Source organism: Hibiscus syriacus, unplaced genomic scaffold (genome assembly GCF_006381635.1).
Source record: "Hibiscus syriacus cultivar Baekdansim isolate YM2019G1 unplaced genomic scaffold, ASM638163v2 tig00111022_pilon, whole genome shotgun sequence".
NCBI classification, from domain to species: Eukaryota; Viridiplantae; Streptophyta; class Magnoliopsida; order Malvales; family Malvaceae; genus Hibiscus; species Hibiscus syriacus.
In genome coordinates, this window is record NW_024062956.1 from 4,283,190 (window position 1) to 4,301,285 (window position 18,096).

Below are 18,096 nucleotides of genomic sequence, written 5' to 3' on the forward strand. Positions count from 1 at the left end.
AAATGAGACGAAAATGGGTGTCTACATTAATGATGTCTATTGGTTATATATATATATATATATATATATATATGTATATATAAAAAATAAATAAAAAAAATGAGACGAAAATGGGTGTCTACATTAATGATGTCTATTGGTACCGTCGTTGCTTTTAAACACTGGCTCGATGACATAATGTTTCAAACATTGGCTCAATGACATAATGTAAACGGAGAGTCGGTCCATAAAATACAACTCAAATAATTATGAGATCAAATTTTATCATATCTCAATCAACAGTCCAGTTCAGTCGACCGCCAATTTTTTAACGGAAAAAGACGAGTTTGGAACATTTGAAAAGTCAAGTGATAATTTTGTAACTTTTAATAGTCGGGGACCCAACAAAACAATGTCCGATAATCGGAAATCATTTTGTAACTTTTAATAATCGAATAACTCAACAAAGCAACCATTAGGGACCATTTGTTTACTTTACCAATTTTTTTAACAAAAAAAAACTCTTACCGACTCTCTCTCTCAATTCTCACTTTCAAAACTCAATTCTCCTCTTAATAAGAATTCCCACCAACCAATAACTTTCGAATTGGATCATAAATCGTCAATATGATCATCTCCTTTTTCACTGCATTAATCATAATAAATTACCACCTCATTTATACATCAATACAAACCTATATGTATTCGTTTTGAGAACTATAATTTCCATGACACAAAAGTACTTTACATGCTTATAAGAGAGAACAAACCTAGGAAGACCTCTTCAAGTCCCCCCTTTGCCTAGCGGCTCAAGAGTGAAGATCTCAAAGGAGCACCGACAACACCAAAGTGCAAAACTTAGCCCTTAATTTAGGAGCGTCGTCGTCAATGGAGAATGAAAAATCCGTGGAGGAAATAGATCATCTTGAGTGAAGCACGAAGAAGATTAAATAGTCTACTAAGATAGATGTCGAGATCAAGAACACCGTAACAAAAGAAAAGAAAAAGAAACATGCAACAAATCGACTGTTTCAGAAACCTCAACTTCAACCGAACCACAGTTCCTGACGTTTCCTCGAAGAGGAAGCCAACATCTTGTGTCTCCTATCGGTGAGGCTAGAACGAGCAGGGAGATCTTAATCGATGGGTTGATGATATATGTACACACATTTATCTTCAAAGTATGACTAGAATGGTATGAAACATTGTATACTGTTTGCATACTAATTTCTGATTAACAAAATGAATACCGTATACAAAATCAAATACAGACTGACATCATGTCTTAACAAAGTGTTGCATACATATTTCAACGATGATTCACTGTGCCTATATGATGGTGCCCTTTTGGTTAATCAAAGAACATAAGCTAACTACTCGAGAAACTAAAAAGAAAATCGAGAAGAGCAATAAAATTGACCTAGACATGATCACATTTTCTACAGAGAAAAAGGAAAGAATAATGAAGAATGAAGAATGTATTACAAGAAGTATTTCATCCGGTTATCTCTTCTCATAGCATTGTATACAGCTTGAACCTATATGACACAATGAGTTCCATTAGAGTGCGTACAATCATCGGTCCTTTGAAGCAACATTTTATTTTGTATTTTTCACTTCTTAAGACAGGAAAATTAATGTATACGAATGATAATGTGAATGCATGAGCGTACATATTAGGAAAATTCCATGGTATGTTTGCATGTATGCTTATTGTGTGTGCGCGCGTGTGTGTGTGAGAGAGAGAGAAAGGGTGTTGGGGGGACACTTCAGACATGTATACAATAAGATCTATCTAAAGAACCAAGTCATTTACCTTTCAAGGTGGAGTAGTTCCTCTTACTCGAACTCGTATGTGAATAACGAATATGAAAATACTTTTGTCCAAATTTGTTAGAAGTTGTTCTATACTTTTGGAGAAATTCTTAGAAAGTCATGTCCCCGTACTGATGTCTAAATATGCATCCTACGAGGACACTCCAGAAGAAATAATAATTAGAGCAAAAAACTTCTTTCAATATTATTGCTCAAAAGTTTCTGCTTTGATGCTGCTAAACAGAATTAGATTAATTAAATTATACTTCTCTTGACTCTATCCTACTTGAACTATTTCAAATGTAATTTTCGTTGGCATTTGGTTCAATTTCTCACTAATAAAAGCTACATCAACCTTTTTCCTACATAAGAAAAATATATTTATCTCGAAAAAAAGAAAACAACTTTAATCCAAAAGTGGAAGGGAACCTGAAATTGCTTTGAGAACGGCTTCCTGAGGCGGCCCTTGGTCAAGTTCATCCTCCTCGGATTTGGAAGACGGCGTTTCATTCCGAGAGCAACGCAGTTTCGGAATCCCGTTCCAAAAGTGAACGTCTCGAGCCCTAACGACCGCCGTCCCGTAAATGCCGCCGCTCCCTCTCTTGGCAGCGGCAAAGCTCCTCAACGAAAGGAAATCCCAGCTCCGCCGCAGAGGCCTCCACGCCTCCGTTGCGGAGACGGAACGCAATACCATTCTGCACGCCATCTCAGATCCTTATTCTTTAGTGTGTGTTTTATTGTTTTGAATTTGATTCCAATTCTCTGGGATTCCATTACATACGAAGGCTCCATCCATTAAATTAACGATATTTTTTTCTCTTTCACTGGTTTGTTATGGGCGCGCCCCAAATTTTCGCTCGCCTTCTCACTACTCGAAGTTACGTGATTACCCTTGCTTTAACTATGTTAAATGGACCTTGCACGTGTAATGGAGTCAAATTGAGCTTAAACTACACGAATAAGCCAATCAAATTTAATTTACTATACATCGTAAACCCTAAACCCCGATGCATGACTTCAAATGGTCACCTTGATGATATGGAAGCAGACTGAAGTAAACAAATGGTCATCTTCTATTCTGGGTATGAAAAAAAGAAAGGAAAAATGGATTATCCAAATTTTCTCAGTTAGTTCAGTTTAGTGTTTCAACTTACAAGTGTATAATGTCCATGGCATTTTCAATCCATGCTTAAGCTGCTTGCTTATTAATTATGTAGAAATGTACTCAACAATTTTGTAGGGGGGAAGGGGAATTATTTGGCCAAAACTCCCCTTCCTAATTCTTATACCCAATAAAACCCTTCAACAATTCTTTGGCAAATGAATTACTTATACGGAAAGTGTGCTTTAGTTTAGAGAAAATAACCTCAGTGACCAAAAATGCCTTATAATATATGATTTTAACCAATTTTTTCCGGATTTGCCAAAATGACCAACAAAATCGCAATGCGATCGCCATTTTGCAACGCGATCTCCAGCATCGCAAATCAGTTTCCAGGTTCGCAACGCGATTCTGACTATCGCAATGCGATTTTCCCTATTCGCAATGCGAATACGTAAATCGCAACACGATAATAAAAAATCGCAACGCGATTGTGACTATCGCAACGCGATACTGACTTTCGCAACACGATGCTGACTTTCGCAACGCGATTCTGACTATCGCAACGCGATAATACAAAATCGCAATGCGATTTTCAAAGCGTCATTAGTATCGCAACGCGTATTTTATTTTCAAATTCCAAACATGAATATTAATATATTGGAGCACTGAACCGTCCACAGTATATCCTGTAATCGCAACTCATAACCTAAAACCTAAAATCACAACTCAGTCCCATCTCCATCTCTCACTCTCTACGGCGACATCCGTCCCCATCTCCGACGAAATCCATCTCCATCTCCGGCGAAATCCGTCTATCTCCATCTCTCAGAGCCACCCTCACAATCATTCACGGTCATAAATGGAAAATCAACAAAATCAACCACCGAGGGTTAGTTTTTTTAATTATTTTTATTTTGAAAATTTTGCATTATTATTAGGTTTTTCATATTGAAATTGATGATAAGTTTACTGGTAATTTCAATAATAGATTAAACATTTCATTTAGATTGCTTATTAAATTCATTCGATTGCTGCCAATACTGCTAAACTGTTTAGTCTTTAACCCTGTGAAGTTAGTATTTGTCTTTGTTTTATCTTTTGGTTTAAGTAATGCAATCCATTCAAGTTTCAATTTTAGTATTTGAAACCGAGAATCGCAACACGAAATGAGAATCGCAACGACAAAATGACTATCGCAACACGAAATTGACTATCGCAACGTGGAATTGACTATCGCAACGCGAAATTGACTATCGCAACGAGAGAATCGCAATACGAATTGAAATCGCAACGCGAAACCAAATTCGCGTTGCGATTTTCATTTCCGCATTGCCATTTTCTCGTTGTGATTTCAATTCGCATTGCGATTCTCTCGTTGCAATAGTCAATTCCGCGTTGCGATAGTCATTTTTGTGTTGCGATAGTCATTTTGTCGTTGCGATTTTAAGTTTCAGAAACTATTCTTCTTCTGCAAATTGAAACTTGAATGAATTGCATTACTTTAACCAAAAAACAAAGACAAATATTAAATTCACAGTGTTGCAAATTTAAGTTTGAAGAATAAACTACTACTCTTTATGTTTATTGTTCTTGGTATATCTTCACAGTGTAGTTTTTGGTATATCTAACTTGGTATGTTTATTGTTTTTGTAGAACTTTTATTCGGCTCAATTGACCTTAAGAAATAAAGTAAGCCTGGCCAAAACAATTGCGTCGAAGCTTTCACCTGCACAAAGAAAAATGTTTGAGGATACTTGTTTCGGGCCATGGCTGAAAGTACAACATCCGGGTGGAGATGCGATGTTGACACATCTGTTTCTTCAAACCATGACTAGCGATCTACCAGAGACTGTACAACGTCGTGATGAAGAGATATGGTTTGATTTTCCACCGGCGTATACGTGTTTTGGGCGGGAGGAGTTTTGCTTAATCACTGGTCTACGCTTCGGACACGATGATGTAGGTCGGTGCACTAGACATATTACCCGCCCATCATGGTTATCCCGGGTTTTTCCTGAGCTGTCAATGGAGAAGCCGAATCTACACGTGGAAGACTTGACGAGATTATTGAATAAGAAAGATGGTTTTACCCGGATGAATGACGTCGATGTTATCCGAGTATACCTTCTAATACTTTTGCATGTCTGCTTTTTAGGCAGAGAGACCATACAACCTATTCCTAATGATCTAATTAAATTGGTAGAGGACCTAGATACATGGAACCTGTTTCTGTGGGGTTCGTATTTATGGAAAGCTACCTGGAATAAGTTGTCGTCTGCCTTTGATGACCGCAAAAGTTTGCGTGGCGATGGTTCCAAATACACTTTGTCAGGCTTTATTTGGGCCTTTAAAGTAAGAATTTTTATATAATGTTTCCAAAATTATAATTAATTATTTAACAATTACTAATGTTTGTGTATTATATTGTTTGTAGATTTGGATATTTGAGGCATTTCCCGCCATGCAAACATATGCATTAAAAACTTCAAATGATATTCCCAGGGCTATTTCCTAGAAGAGGAAACAGATCTTGCAATGGGAAGATTTACTACGGTATACGACAATAAATAATGTAAGTTAACATAAATACTACCATATGTTTATAAACAAGTTATTACTAGTACACGTTTAACTTTGGTTTTTGCTTTTATATTGTTAGGAGGCCAACACTCCATTACAGAGGCTGACACCCACGGAAGCTGAGCTTGCCACAGATTGGTGGCAAGTTAGTAAACGTTTTTTTGATGGCACGGATGATGAGCAGCCACCACTTCGAGAGCCATCACCTCACCCAGAGCCATCACCTGATCGACCCAAGTATACACCTCTACAACGAGAGCCATCACCTATTATGTCACATCATCGAGACTCTTCTCCACCATCACCTCATGATAGGCGACCGACAAAGATGTCACGACGTTTATCTCCCTGTTCTCCATCTCAATGGGATGAGTTAGGGGAGTTACGTACTGAGGTCAATGCCTTACGTGAGGAGGTCGGTACTCTACGCGATGATAATGGTGCATGGCATATTGAGGTGTCTACTTTACGTGGTGAGGTAGTAGCTCCATTTGATATGGTAGCATCGTTGCAGAACGAGGTTAATACTCTACGCAACGAGGTTAGTTTAATATTTTTCATATTTAACTTGATGATAAATATACTCGTAATTTCACTTAGATTGCTTAGTAAATTCATTTGGTTGCTGCCAATACTGCTAAACTGTTTATTCTTTAACCCTATGAAGTTAGTATTTATTTTTGGTTGTCTTTTGGTTGAAGTAATACAATCCATTCAAGTTTCAATTTGCAGAAGAAGAATAGTTTACTTTCGTAACGCGAAAATGACTATCGCAACGAGAGAATCGCAATGCAAAAATAACTATCGCAACGCAAAAATGACTATCGAAACGAAAGAATCGCAATGCGAAATGAAAATTGCATTGCGATTATCTCGTTGCGATAGTCAAATTCACGTTGCGATAGTCATTTCACATTTCAATTCTCTCGTTGCGATAGTCATTTTCGCGTTGCGATAGTCATTCGTGTTGCGATTTTAAGTTTCAGATTCTATTCTTCTTCTGCAAATTGAAACTTGAATGAATTGAATTACTTCAACCAAAAGACAAAGACAAATACTAACTTCACAGTGTTGAAAATTTAAGTTTCAAGAATAAACTACTACTCTTTATGTTCTAATTGAACCTGCACTAAACCTATATGTTATCCTTTTAAATGTTTATATAAGTGTTTACTTCTGAAATATTATCTGATGCATTTTGTGAACTATGATAGAATAATGACTTGGGTGAATACATTGCAAGTTTGAAACATATTTGCCTTTGTTTTCACTGTTTAATATAATGTCTGTTTATTTACTGATTTATGTATTAATTTTTTTAGCGGCCCGATAAGGTGGATGCTTTACGTCGAGTTTTTCTTGCACAACAGAGTTCACGCATCAGACGGCGTACACGTGCTATTACGTCTCTGTTCACCCCAATAGTGCGAAGACTCCGCAAGAAGAAGCCCGACTCACCTGTCATCCCTCAAGAGTCCCCTCCAATCGTTCAAGACGCCCCTATCATCCCTCAAGAGTCCCCTCCCACCGTTCAAGAGGCCACTGTCATCGTTGAAGAGGTCTCTCCCACCATTCCAGAGCCCGATTCACATGGGCTAATATGTCGAATTATTGAGAAACCCCCACCGTTGCCGGACATGATGGATGAGAGTTGACTCTCGTATGAGTTACCGGCCAATATCCTTCCGGTATCTGAAGTGGAGAGGAGACAACTACCGGAAACAATTCTGGATAATACCCTTTGGGCTAAAACCGCAGTTGATTTTTATCTACATGAGCGGAGCAAGGTTTGTTTCGCGGACATATACAAACTCAACGATGATATGTATATGTTTCTTGATCGGTCTTGGTGGGGTGTGTTATTAGGGGTTGAAGACAATGGCTATTTCGATGGGGGGGTAAGTCTTATATTTTTCTTATATTTCATTTTGATTAATTTTTTTAAATTTATGTAATTCACTAATATATGTATTTTTTTTGTAAAACAGCATATTGATGCATGGGTGTCACGTCTTCTTGTAATAAGAAAAATTAGGAAAAATAAAAAAAATATGCGATATACAATTATGCCGACGTCTTTTCACATAGTTCACTTGAAGAATCAACATGATGAATCATTTGCGTTGGGAAATGGACAAGCTAAACTTTATCCTGCATGGTGGGAGGCTGATAAGGTTAATATTTATTTTTTAAAATTTTTAAAGGTATTCATAAATAAGTGCGCAAATGAATGAATTATTACTTATGATTGCAGGTGTTTATCCCTGTTTTGGAACGTCGTCATTGACTTCTCGTCCAACTTCAGCTCCCATCCCTGAAGATAATAGTATATGACAGCATGATAAATTACATATCATTGTCTGATTTGAGAGATATTATTAAGGGATGGAGCTCTCATTTGGCTAAATTCTTGGATGCGATTAATTATTGGACTCATTCTGGAAACAAGAAGCCAAAGAAATTCAATGTTACAGTTGTCAAAGATGAGACCGCGCCACAACAAATTCCTGGAGCCAGATGGGATTGTGGTCCTCTCGTATGCTTGTGCTTGGAGCGTTTGACGACAGAAAGTATAGAGTTTCTACCTCCCACCGATAGAGATAGAGGTGCAGTAGGCTTGTGGTTTCGATATTTTATGGCTAGAGCGATATATTGGAGACGCTGCCTACCTGCATCCGCGTTATGAAAGTGTCCATAAACAATTGGTAAGTCAAATGCAAGTGTTGTTAACATATATACTCTTTTTGGTTTGAAAATGTTTGGTTAAGTACCTAGAATTCAATAATTTGTTGTTTGTAGGTTTTAGATATGTAGAAAGTCTTGTTTGAGCAAATGTTTGGTTTCTGCAGGTTAATCCTGAAGTGAGCTGCGTGAAATGGATGTATGGGTGCAAAAGTTGAGTCAATAATTGATGAGGAAATAAGAATTATTATTATTTTTTGATTGTTTAATTGATTTGTAACAGTTGATTTGTTTAATTGATGTGTACATAATTCTTATTTGTGGTTGTTTAATTGATTGAAATGTAATAGTTGATTTGTTGATTTCAAGCTGCATTATGTTGAATGCAAAAAAGACTATCGCAACGCGGAAATGACTATCGCAACGGGAGAATCGCAATACGAAATGAAAATCGCAACGCGAAACTAAAATCGTAACGCGAAACCAATTCGCGTTGCGATTTTAGTTTCGCGTTGCGATTTTCATTTCGCATTGCGATTCTCCCGTTGCGATAGTCATTTTCGCGTTGCGATAGTCATTTTCGCGTTGCGATAGTCATTTCCTTTTGCTTGGCACCATATGATAACAATTGAATAGATCATATCAATGTTCACGGTAGATACAACATCAAACACATTAAAAGCTATAAATACAAGCTAAGGACACTTGAATAAGCAAGAGACCAACTATCCAAAAAATCAATCACGAGAAAATCCCAACATGATAACAACTGAACAGGTCATATCAATGTTCAAACTCAAGTTGTATATTTTGATTTCCTTTTGCTTGGCACCATATGAGCTTTGGATTCTGATGAGCATCGGAAGCATTTCGGACTTATGATTTGGGTGGTACTCATAAGCATTTCAGACTTATTATTTTTGTAATTATTACAAGTTGTAGCCCTCAATTATAGGGATTTTTAGTTGTCGTTTGTTGCATTTCTCGTATACCACCCAGATCATATGCCTGAAACGTTTCTGACGCTTTAAAGTTGACCAAAAAATACGATGGTCGGGATTTCCCTCGCATTTAAAGTTGAAAAAAATAATGGAAATTAGGAATAATCAATGATAACATGCATATTGGCTTGGGCTAACATTTATAGTGGAGCCGAAATTTATATTGAAATTCAAACTCAAATTGAAATTTAAATTCAAACTCAAATTGAAATTTAAATTCAAACTCCAATTACATATAAAATGAATTTGAAATGCAGTGTTAAATTGAACATGGAAATTGCATAATTGATTAATATTGTTCAAGTAACATGCTTTATGAACCATCAAGCTAAAAGACAATATTGATTGAGTTAAAAGCTGAGTTGTGAGTTGATGGGGTTGTCACACTTGTCACATGGTTGGAATAAAGTACTCACATGGAAGGTAAAAAAGACATGTTGAAGGTAAATTCGCAACAGATCATAGCAATGTCCAAACACTCAAGTTACTAATACATGCCTAACTGAAAATGTTAAAAATCACCTAAGTTAATAGTCCCAAAAGGTGAAGCCGGTTGTGATTGGGATTTTGAAGATGATTGCGATTTTGATTGCCTTTTGCTTGACACCATATGAGCTTTGGATTTTAAAGCGGATCCATATTTTGGTGGAGGAAAATATGATTGTGATTGCACTGGTGATCCACATGTCAACCTTGTATGACCACTTTCCTGGCACCGACTACATGTCGATCTCTTCTTCTCTTCACCCTTAGACGGTATACGATCGTGACTTTTTGGTCGGCCAGGTAGCCTTTTGTCCATGGCTGGTGGTAAAACTATTTGTAAGTCATCTGGTATGTCCCACTCAGAAGGATGTGGAATAGGGTAGACAATCTCGGCATAAGTCTGTCGATATACTTCTGTAGTGTAGCAATCCATAGCGTATGAGCTTGAATCATCTTGGTTTAGATGAAGAGCAACTTTTATAACATGGCCACGCGGATAACCAGATGTTTGTCATTTCATACAACTACACGTCTTTGCATTTAGATCGACAATCTCATTTAAGTTATTATCCAGTACTTCAAACAAAGTGTTTGAACATGGTTCAACTCTCCATGACGTTGACTTCACAACACGTTTCGTTATCTTTTTTCAGTCCATGGTGTAACACGATGTTCCAATGTTCCTGTAAATTTAAATAAATAATAGTTAGTAAAATATATGATAAGTTACGAATTTAAAGAAATAATACATGCATGGTTTCTTTTCTTGTAGTACCGCTGTTGAATAGAGGCTCGAAAAAACTCTATTAACATAGTAATGGGTAATTTTCGGGAATGACGACTTAGAGCGTTGATTGATTATGCACTATTAGACGTCATGAAACCATATCTTGCTCCAAGTTGATGTACTCTTGACCATCTTTCAAACCCGACATCTTCTAGTGTTTGAGCACATTGAGGCAAAACATGTCTTAAACAATTTATATGCTTATTGAAATCCACTTCCCGATAAGATTTTAAAGCCTTCCAGTATGTTCATTTGTGCTTTTTTATACCAGCAGACCTTGATTTTAGATTTCTATACAAATGAACACTACAAAGTCCATGAAAAGCATTTGGGAAACACCTTCTAACAACGTTGTCAATTGAGTTTGCCCTATCGGATATGATTGTCAGATTGCTAATAGGACCTATGTAATCCCTAAGATGCCCCATAAACTATGTCCATGAATCAGAAGTTTCAGATTTGCCAACCCCGTAAGCTATTGGCAATATCCCATTGTTAGCATCCATGGCTACTGCTAATAAGTTTACTCCAAGGTATCGACCTTTCAAATGTGCTTCGTCAACTATAATAACTGGGCGCATGCAAGTAATAAACGAACGAATCTACAAAATAATATACACAAGAAATATAATTATTTAAATGTGAAATGCATGTAACTAACAGAAATGAGTCAACAAAATTATATTGATTTACTAACCGCAACACCAATGGCGATAAACAACAACTCAAAGCGTCCATCTCTATCTGTTTTGATATGAGTTACCGACCCAGGATTTTTCAGCTTTAAATTGTGACAATAAGCCGACAGTTGGGCAAACGATGCTTCTGGCGACACCCTCAACAATTCCAAGGCATAACATTTGGCTCTCCAAGCTTGAGAATATGAGATACTAATCTTGAACCGAGCATTCATGTCAGTCATAATTTCATGTCCCCGATATACTCTTCCATTCAAAAACATTAACTCAGCCAGAAAACCACCCAACACCTTTTTGTTTGCCTGTCTATGGTGAGGAAAAACTTGGGTTCTTGAACATGTATGTTTATCAATAAAAGTCCTAACTTGAAACATTTCACAATCTTTTATCCTCTTTGCAATCATACGCCACGTACAATTTTTTTCAATCATACACCTTGTTTCGAAATGATCTTTGCTTAATTTGTTAACTTTTAGTTGATAGTCATCTTCCACACATTTTGTATACAAAGATATTTTCAAGTCTTCCTTTGTATCAAAACAATCATCTTTCTTGATACGAATAACTTTTGTGTAACAATCAATTGTTATATTTACCAACTCTTCTTCCGGTATCTGAAGTAATTCTAGTATATTCCAATTATACTCCCGTGGCATTTTCTTCGGGGACTTCTTCTTCTTTTTCTTCTTCAGGGTTATATGAATTATATAATGGATGTTCAACATGTTCATTCACAGTCGTAACTTCCTCCTCATTATCATCAACAACATCTTCCTCGGCAACGGCTATTTCATCATCAAAATTTGGGTATTGACCAATATCAAAATCATTACATGCAAGGTCTGTTTCTTCTTATAAAATATCATCAAAATCCGAGTATTGACCAAGATCAAAGTTCGGGTATTGACCAAGATCAAATTTTGAATACTAACTAGTACTCACAATTTTTTGTGTTGGCTCATCATCGTCTAACTGGTCAATACGAAAATCGGAATTTGGTGTTGAAAGTTGATTGGGATTTGGATTAGGGAAAGGTTATAGGTTTTGAGATTGTGTTTGGTATTGGAAATGTGGTGAAACAAAATTTTCTTGGTGATGAAATTGTGGTGGAACCATTAAAGTTTGAGGTTGATAACAACGTTGTACATTGTGATCACCATAAACTGGGGTTGAAAAACTTAGTTGATTACTACCCGCTACTGACCCAAATTCACTACTTCTAGGTTCAACAACATACAATGTAACATCATCTTGCGAAACACTAATGTAAGCAATGAATCGTTCAACATCTTCATTGTCGGATAACAAATAAACTTTACCTTTCCTCTGATAAGATAACCTAAATCCACTCAGGAGCTCTAAATTCAATTTCTTTGAAACATATAACATTAGAGTTTCATAAGTTAACTTTTTTAATGACAGTTTTAGTTGAAGATTCATGGGTAAAGACATATATTGTAAAACTCCATGAACATTCTCTCATGACCCTCCAAAACAGAAATCTATCCAAACATGCTCAACATTAGATGATTTCATGGTTGTAAATTAATTTACTAAACAAACGAGCTGCGAAACTAAAACTTGTTGCCGGATGGGGAATGATGTCGCTGGAGAGAGTGATAGATGGAGATGAAATGAGTTGTGATTTAGGGATTTAGGTTATTAGTTGCTGCTACTGCGTAGTTATATACCCAAAACATTTGTGTTGCGAAACCAAAACCTGTTGCAATTTCAGAATCGTGTTGCGATAGTCAGAATCGCGTTGCGAAAGTCAGCATCACGTTGCGAAAGTCAGCATCACGTTGCAAAAGTCAGTATCTCGTTGCGATATTCAGAATCGTGTTACGATAGTCAGCATCGCGTTGCGAAAGTCAGTATCGCGTTGCGATAGTCAGAATCGCGTTGCGAAAGTCAGCATCACGTTGCAATAGTCACAATCGCGTTGCAATTTTGTATTATCGCGTTGCGATTTATGTATTCGCATTGCGAATAGGGAAAATCGCAACGCGAATCCGGAAAATCGCATTACGATAGTCAGAATCGCGTTGTGAATCTGGAAACTGATTTACGATGCTGGAGATCGCGTTGCGAAATGGCGATCGCATTGCGATTTTGTTAGTCATTTTGGCAAATCCGAAAAAAGTTGATTAAAATCGTATATTATGAGGCATTTTTGGTCACTGGGGTTATTTTCTCTTTAGTTTATACTATTAACTTATTGGTTTAAGGGATATTTTAATCCTTGTACTTTTCCAAAAAGGTCAATTGAGTCCCTCCATGAAAATAGTATCCAATTGAATTCTCAAACTTAAAAATTATATTAATTAAGTCATATGAACGTGTAAATTGATAATCAAACTATTTATAAATTTAAATCAAAGTAATTTCAAATAAGATTCATATATATTGTATTTATAATTTTTATATAATATTTCTATCATATAATTTTATTTAGGGATGGTAATTTGATCAGAATCCAATTGGTTTTAACCCAACTCGATAAGATTAATTTTTTTTAAAATGGATTTACATTTAAGGGGAAAATATCTTTATCTGATATAAAATAATAATATAATTTTCTTTTATATATTTAAAGATAATTGTTATAATATATCTCTTTATACATTTAATTTTTTAATTAAGTCTAAATTTTTTATATATATTTTGTATCAAATCAGAAAAAATTAACTTAAATTTAATAAAAATTAAAAATATAAATTAAATTGATAAAAGAAACTTGCTTTAACTCAACCCATTGCCATCTCTATCCTATCATGTGGGACTCAGCCACAATCCAAAACCCTAAAGTCCAAAGCCCCATATGCACCACCAAAAACCCATAGGCTTAACGTGTACAATTCGAATGCCACTTTTATTTTATTTTTACTTAAAATTCACAGCCAATTATTTTAATTTTCTATATAAAAAAACTCAACTATTTTCCATTCTATTCCTCAAATTTATACAGTTTTTATGCCTGCTATCTGTTTCTTTCGTCTTCTCTCACTGCTCCATATCCCGTTGAATTGAGAAAAAATCTTCTCCGGCGACAAGTTTCCAAACGTTTTGACTCAGGTGGCTACCGGCTTCAGCGTCTTGGCCAGCGTCGTCTTAGTCAAATCCGTCATGGATCAAAAACCCATGGCCGGCCCGTTTCCGAGATGTTCGACTTGCAACGGCACGGGTCGCATCGCGTGCATTTGTTCCCGTTGGTCCAATGGAGATATCGGCTGTCGGACTTGCGCAGGGTCGGGTCGAATGGCTTGCAGCAGCAGCATGGGTTTAAATAACTGATTGGTTAAAAAATAGTTTGAAAAGAAAAAAGAAAATAAAACAAGTACTATTATATAAGAAGATGCATCAAGTCCAATCTTACAGCAAATGTTTGAGAGAATGATTATGGAAAATACGATTATACAAACCAAAATCAATAGAGAGATGTCAATTTTACAACAAAACACAAAACATTCTTCAAAACATAAAACACGAGCTCGAACCTGAACAAAGACTCTGGAATCATCAATCATGTTGTGCTCGCAATACCCTGAAATAGAAAAGGAATGCATTTTCAGGCAGTTTGGTAGAGTAAACTGAATGAATGAATGAATATGGCTTGGGCTATTGAATGTAGTGCCACTTACGTCTGGAAGGATTATTCAAACCATCTCGTTATTTTGAATATGGCTTCAATGCCTTCTTCCCTACTTAACTGGATGGATCTGATTGTTTGTTGATTCATCCCTTTTGATCTGCATATTTTCTGAATAAGCTCAGGCGAGACCTCAGACAAATAAACTTCGTTTAGATCAGGTAGACTTTCCCAATCATCCGGCAATGTCGTCAACTCCTGGCATGCGGCAATGAACAACTCTTGAAGACCAGGCATCACTCCTCTGTTGATCAAAATTTCTTTCAATCGAGGGCATCTCCCAATTGCTAAAACCTTAAGCTTTTGGAATCCTTCAAGGAAGTCTAATCGCTCTCCCTCGTATACATTTAGTAGTTTGAGTTGTACAAGATTAGGCAATGCTTGGATGTGAGGGAGAAAATCATCCCTCAATCTAGACCAATTTAATACCAAACTTGTGAGGTTGTCGAGTGAGTTAAACCAGTGTGGTACCTTCTCCAGTTTCCCGACTAACGCAAGTTTCCGAAGGTCAGGGGGAGCGGATTCAAGAGCGTCCATCTTCACTTGCTCATCTTCGTTACATGATTTCACCTTTAAGGATTGAAGATGTGTCATTTTTGCAATGGCTGAGCATAAATATTTCTCATCAGCTTCCTTCACATTGGTAACGCCAAGTCTTCTCAATTGTACCATCTTGCTGAGTTGTTTGATGAAATCGCCTCTTGCGTCCACAAAGCTCAAAACATGTAAGTTGCTTAGCAAACAAATGTTGGATGGAACTACTGGGCCAAACTTACAATCAAATGCCATTCGGTTTACATTGAAACCAAAAGCAAAAGGAATCGAAGATTTTTCAACTTCACAATTCCTGCTGGAAGCTCTTTGATTTGAGTCCGCTTCATAAGTAGAAACTGTAAGTTGTAAAGCTTGCCGATGGATTTCGGAAGCTTTTTCGCTTGAGTCCCTTTTAGGTTAAGATATCTCAAATTGAATAAATTCATCAATTCGTCTGGGAGTTCCTCGATTGGAATGTCTTCCAAATCCAACACTCTCATCAATTTAAAACCAGAGGGCAGTCTATTGAAGGACGATTTAGAGGTTTCTTCAACAGCAAAAACAAATAATGAACGAACCCGAGATAGTGCAGTCTTGCGTGCAGCTTTCATTTCATTCTCCTTTGCTTCAATAGACCAACGACGGATTCCATCGTCTTCCACTTCTTCTTTCCCATCAGATTTGGCAACAAACTTTATGGATTTTGATATGGAAACAGCAAACTCCCGCAAAATGTCATGCATCTTAAATGCCCTGGGCCTCCCAGATTTATTCCTCTTCTCAACTTGAAGCAAGCCTCTGCATATCAACTCGGATAGATATCTCTCCGCAACTACTTCTGGAAGTGTTTCTTTTAGCGGTTCAACAAAGCCTTCAGCCATCCAAAGTCTAATGAGCCTTTTAAGTCTAATCTTATAACCTTCTGGGAATATGCAACAATATAAGAAACATTGTTTAAGTGTGTAAGACAAATCATGGTAGCTAAGCAATGAAATATACTTGAGCCTTTCAAAATATGTATCATTTTCGCTTAGCTCCTGATTTAAGTTGTCATAAACTCCATTCCATTCGGCAATCGAGCTCTTGGAAGCCATCAAACCGCCCAAGGCCACAATAGCTAATGGCAAGCCTTGACATTTTGCAACCAGCTTTCTTGCTGAAGGTTCAAGATATGGTGGGCATTGTCCACCTTTGCCAACAAAAGATTTCTTGAAAAAAAGAGTCATGCTCTCTTCAAACGGTAAGTGTTAAGAGGAAAGATGTGTTTTACAACTCCAAATTCAAAGGAAGCAACGTCGTCCTTCCGTGTGGTAAGCAAGATCCGGCTTCCATTCATATTGGCAGGAAGTGCTATGCTGATATCTTGCCATAAATTAGTGCTCCAAACATCATCAACCACAATTAGATACCTCCTTGGCTGCAAGAAGTTCACCAGTGCCTCCACCAAATCTCGATAACTCACGGAGTCTAGGTTGATCACCGGATCCATCTTTTCTTTTGCCTTGCCGTAGAGCTCTTTGATGATGCATTTGAATAGTTCTGTTACAATATATGTTGTGAAACAGTGATCCAGGCACAACAATCGAAATGTTGCTTGACAACTTTTGTTGAAAGTGTTGGCGACGAGAGTTGTTTTACCTAGACCGCCCATCCCAACCACAGAAATCACGGTCCTTTGAACCTCTTCATCCAACAGCCATCCCAGTAACTCATTTTGTGCCTTGTCGATTCCAACAAGATCGACATCTTTAAAAAAGAGAGTAGATTCACTCAGATTCTTCACCCAGTTGTTACGGTGATATTCTCTTCGGATTTGCTTATCAGATTTTCTTGATTCTGATCGAGAAATCGGATATCGTTGGTTTCTCTCTGCAATGCTTTTGATTCTTTTGTTGATATCTTGTAACTGGACAGCTATTTGATGCCTGAACAATAAAGTCTTGGGAAAATGAATAAGCTTCAAGAAAAACTTGGTGGGTTTACCCCTCCATTGTTGTTGCTTGTTGAAGTGGAACATGAATTCGTCGACCACGTCTTCAACTTCATAGGTAATGTCTCTGACGCTTGCGACCCATTGTTTATCGGTTTCAGAGATGGGTACTACTCCTAGGCTCGTGTCAACATCCTCAAGGAAAGCTGTAATGGCCTTGAGCTCAAGCTTGATTTCATCGATTTCAGCTCCAACCTCTGTCAGCAAGGAAGCTTCCTTTTCTAAAACGGAGACGAGCTTGCCCGTTAACAGATCTAGAGAGCTTGATAACTCCATTCTTTCCAATTCTAGAGATAAAGGCTTGACGGTTATCAGATGATCTTTAAATTATCTATGCAAATGAAAAACATGTTGCCATGAAAAGTTCTGTAATCATATTCCAATTATTGTATAATTTATAAATAAAAGTTAAAGCTATGACAAATAAACTATCATATTGATTATAATCACAAACCTTAAAGCATTCAGACTTGGACTGCTTGAATTCAAACCTGTGGTTGGTTAGGGTTGGCTGGGAAGGAAAGAAGAAGAAGACTAATTATAGCGAGTTTTAGTTTACAGTCAACTCACAGTCTCTTTTATGACTGGACGGCCACGATCGGTCTTCGTAATGAACATAGAAGTGATTTATTTATTTTAATCAATATGAAGGTGATTTATTAGTACAATAAAGGGTAAACTACTCTCATATGAACTTTTATTAGCATAATAGTATTCGTAACTTTTGGGTAAAGTATACAGATGATCCACCGACTATTAAAAATTATAAAATAGTCACCTAACTATTTAT

At 36.9% G+C, this 18,096-nt stretch overlaps 2 protein-coding genes and 1 pseudogene across 2 annotated transcripts in view; all 3 read right to left on the bottom strand.

Annotated features, from left to right (window-relative positions):
• Positions 1-1,402: 1,402 nt before the first annotated feature.
• LOC120150329 overlaps positions 1,403-18,096 on the bottom strand; it is a 50,417-nt gene continuing 33,723 nt past the window's right edge. The window contains exon 5 of the mRNA XM_039163021.1: positions 1,403-1,517. Within this exon, the coding sequence (XP_039018952.1) occupies positions 1,461-1,517 (57 nt within the window). The 3' untranslated portion in view covers positions 1,403-1,460. The remainder of the gene's footprint in view (positions 1,518-18,096) is intronic.
• On the bottom strand, positions 14,603-15,587 carry LOC120150327 (disease resistance protein RPM1-like). The gene is made up of 2 exons (XM_039163020.1): positions 14,775-15,587; positions 14,603-14,677 (listed from the first exon to the last, which is right to left on the bottom strand). Exon 1 carries the CDS (start codon positions 15,569-15,571, stop codon positions 14,786-14,788), a length of 786 nt encoding a protein of 261 aa, XP_039018951.1. The 5' UTR covers positions 15,572-15,587; the 3' UTR covers positions 14,603-14,677; positions 14,775-14,785.
• LOC120150506 lies at positions 15,589-17,840 on the bottom strand (annotated as a pseudogene).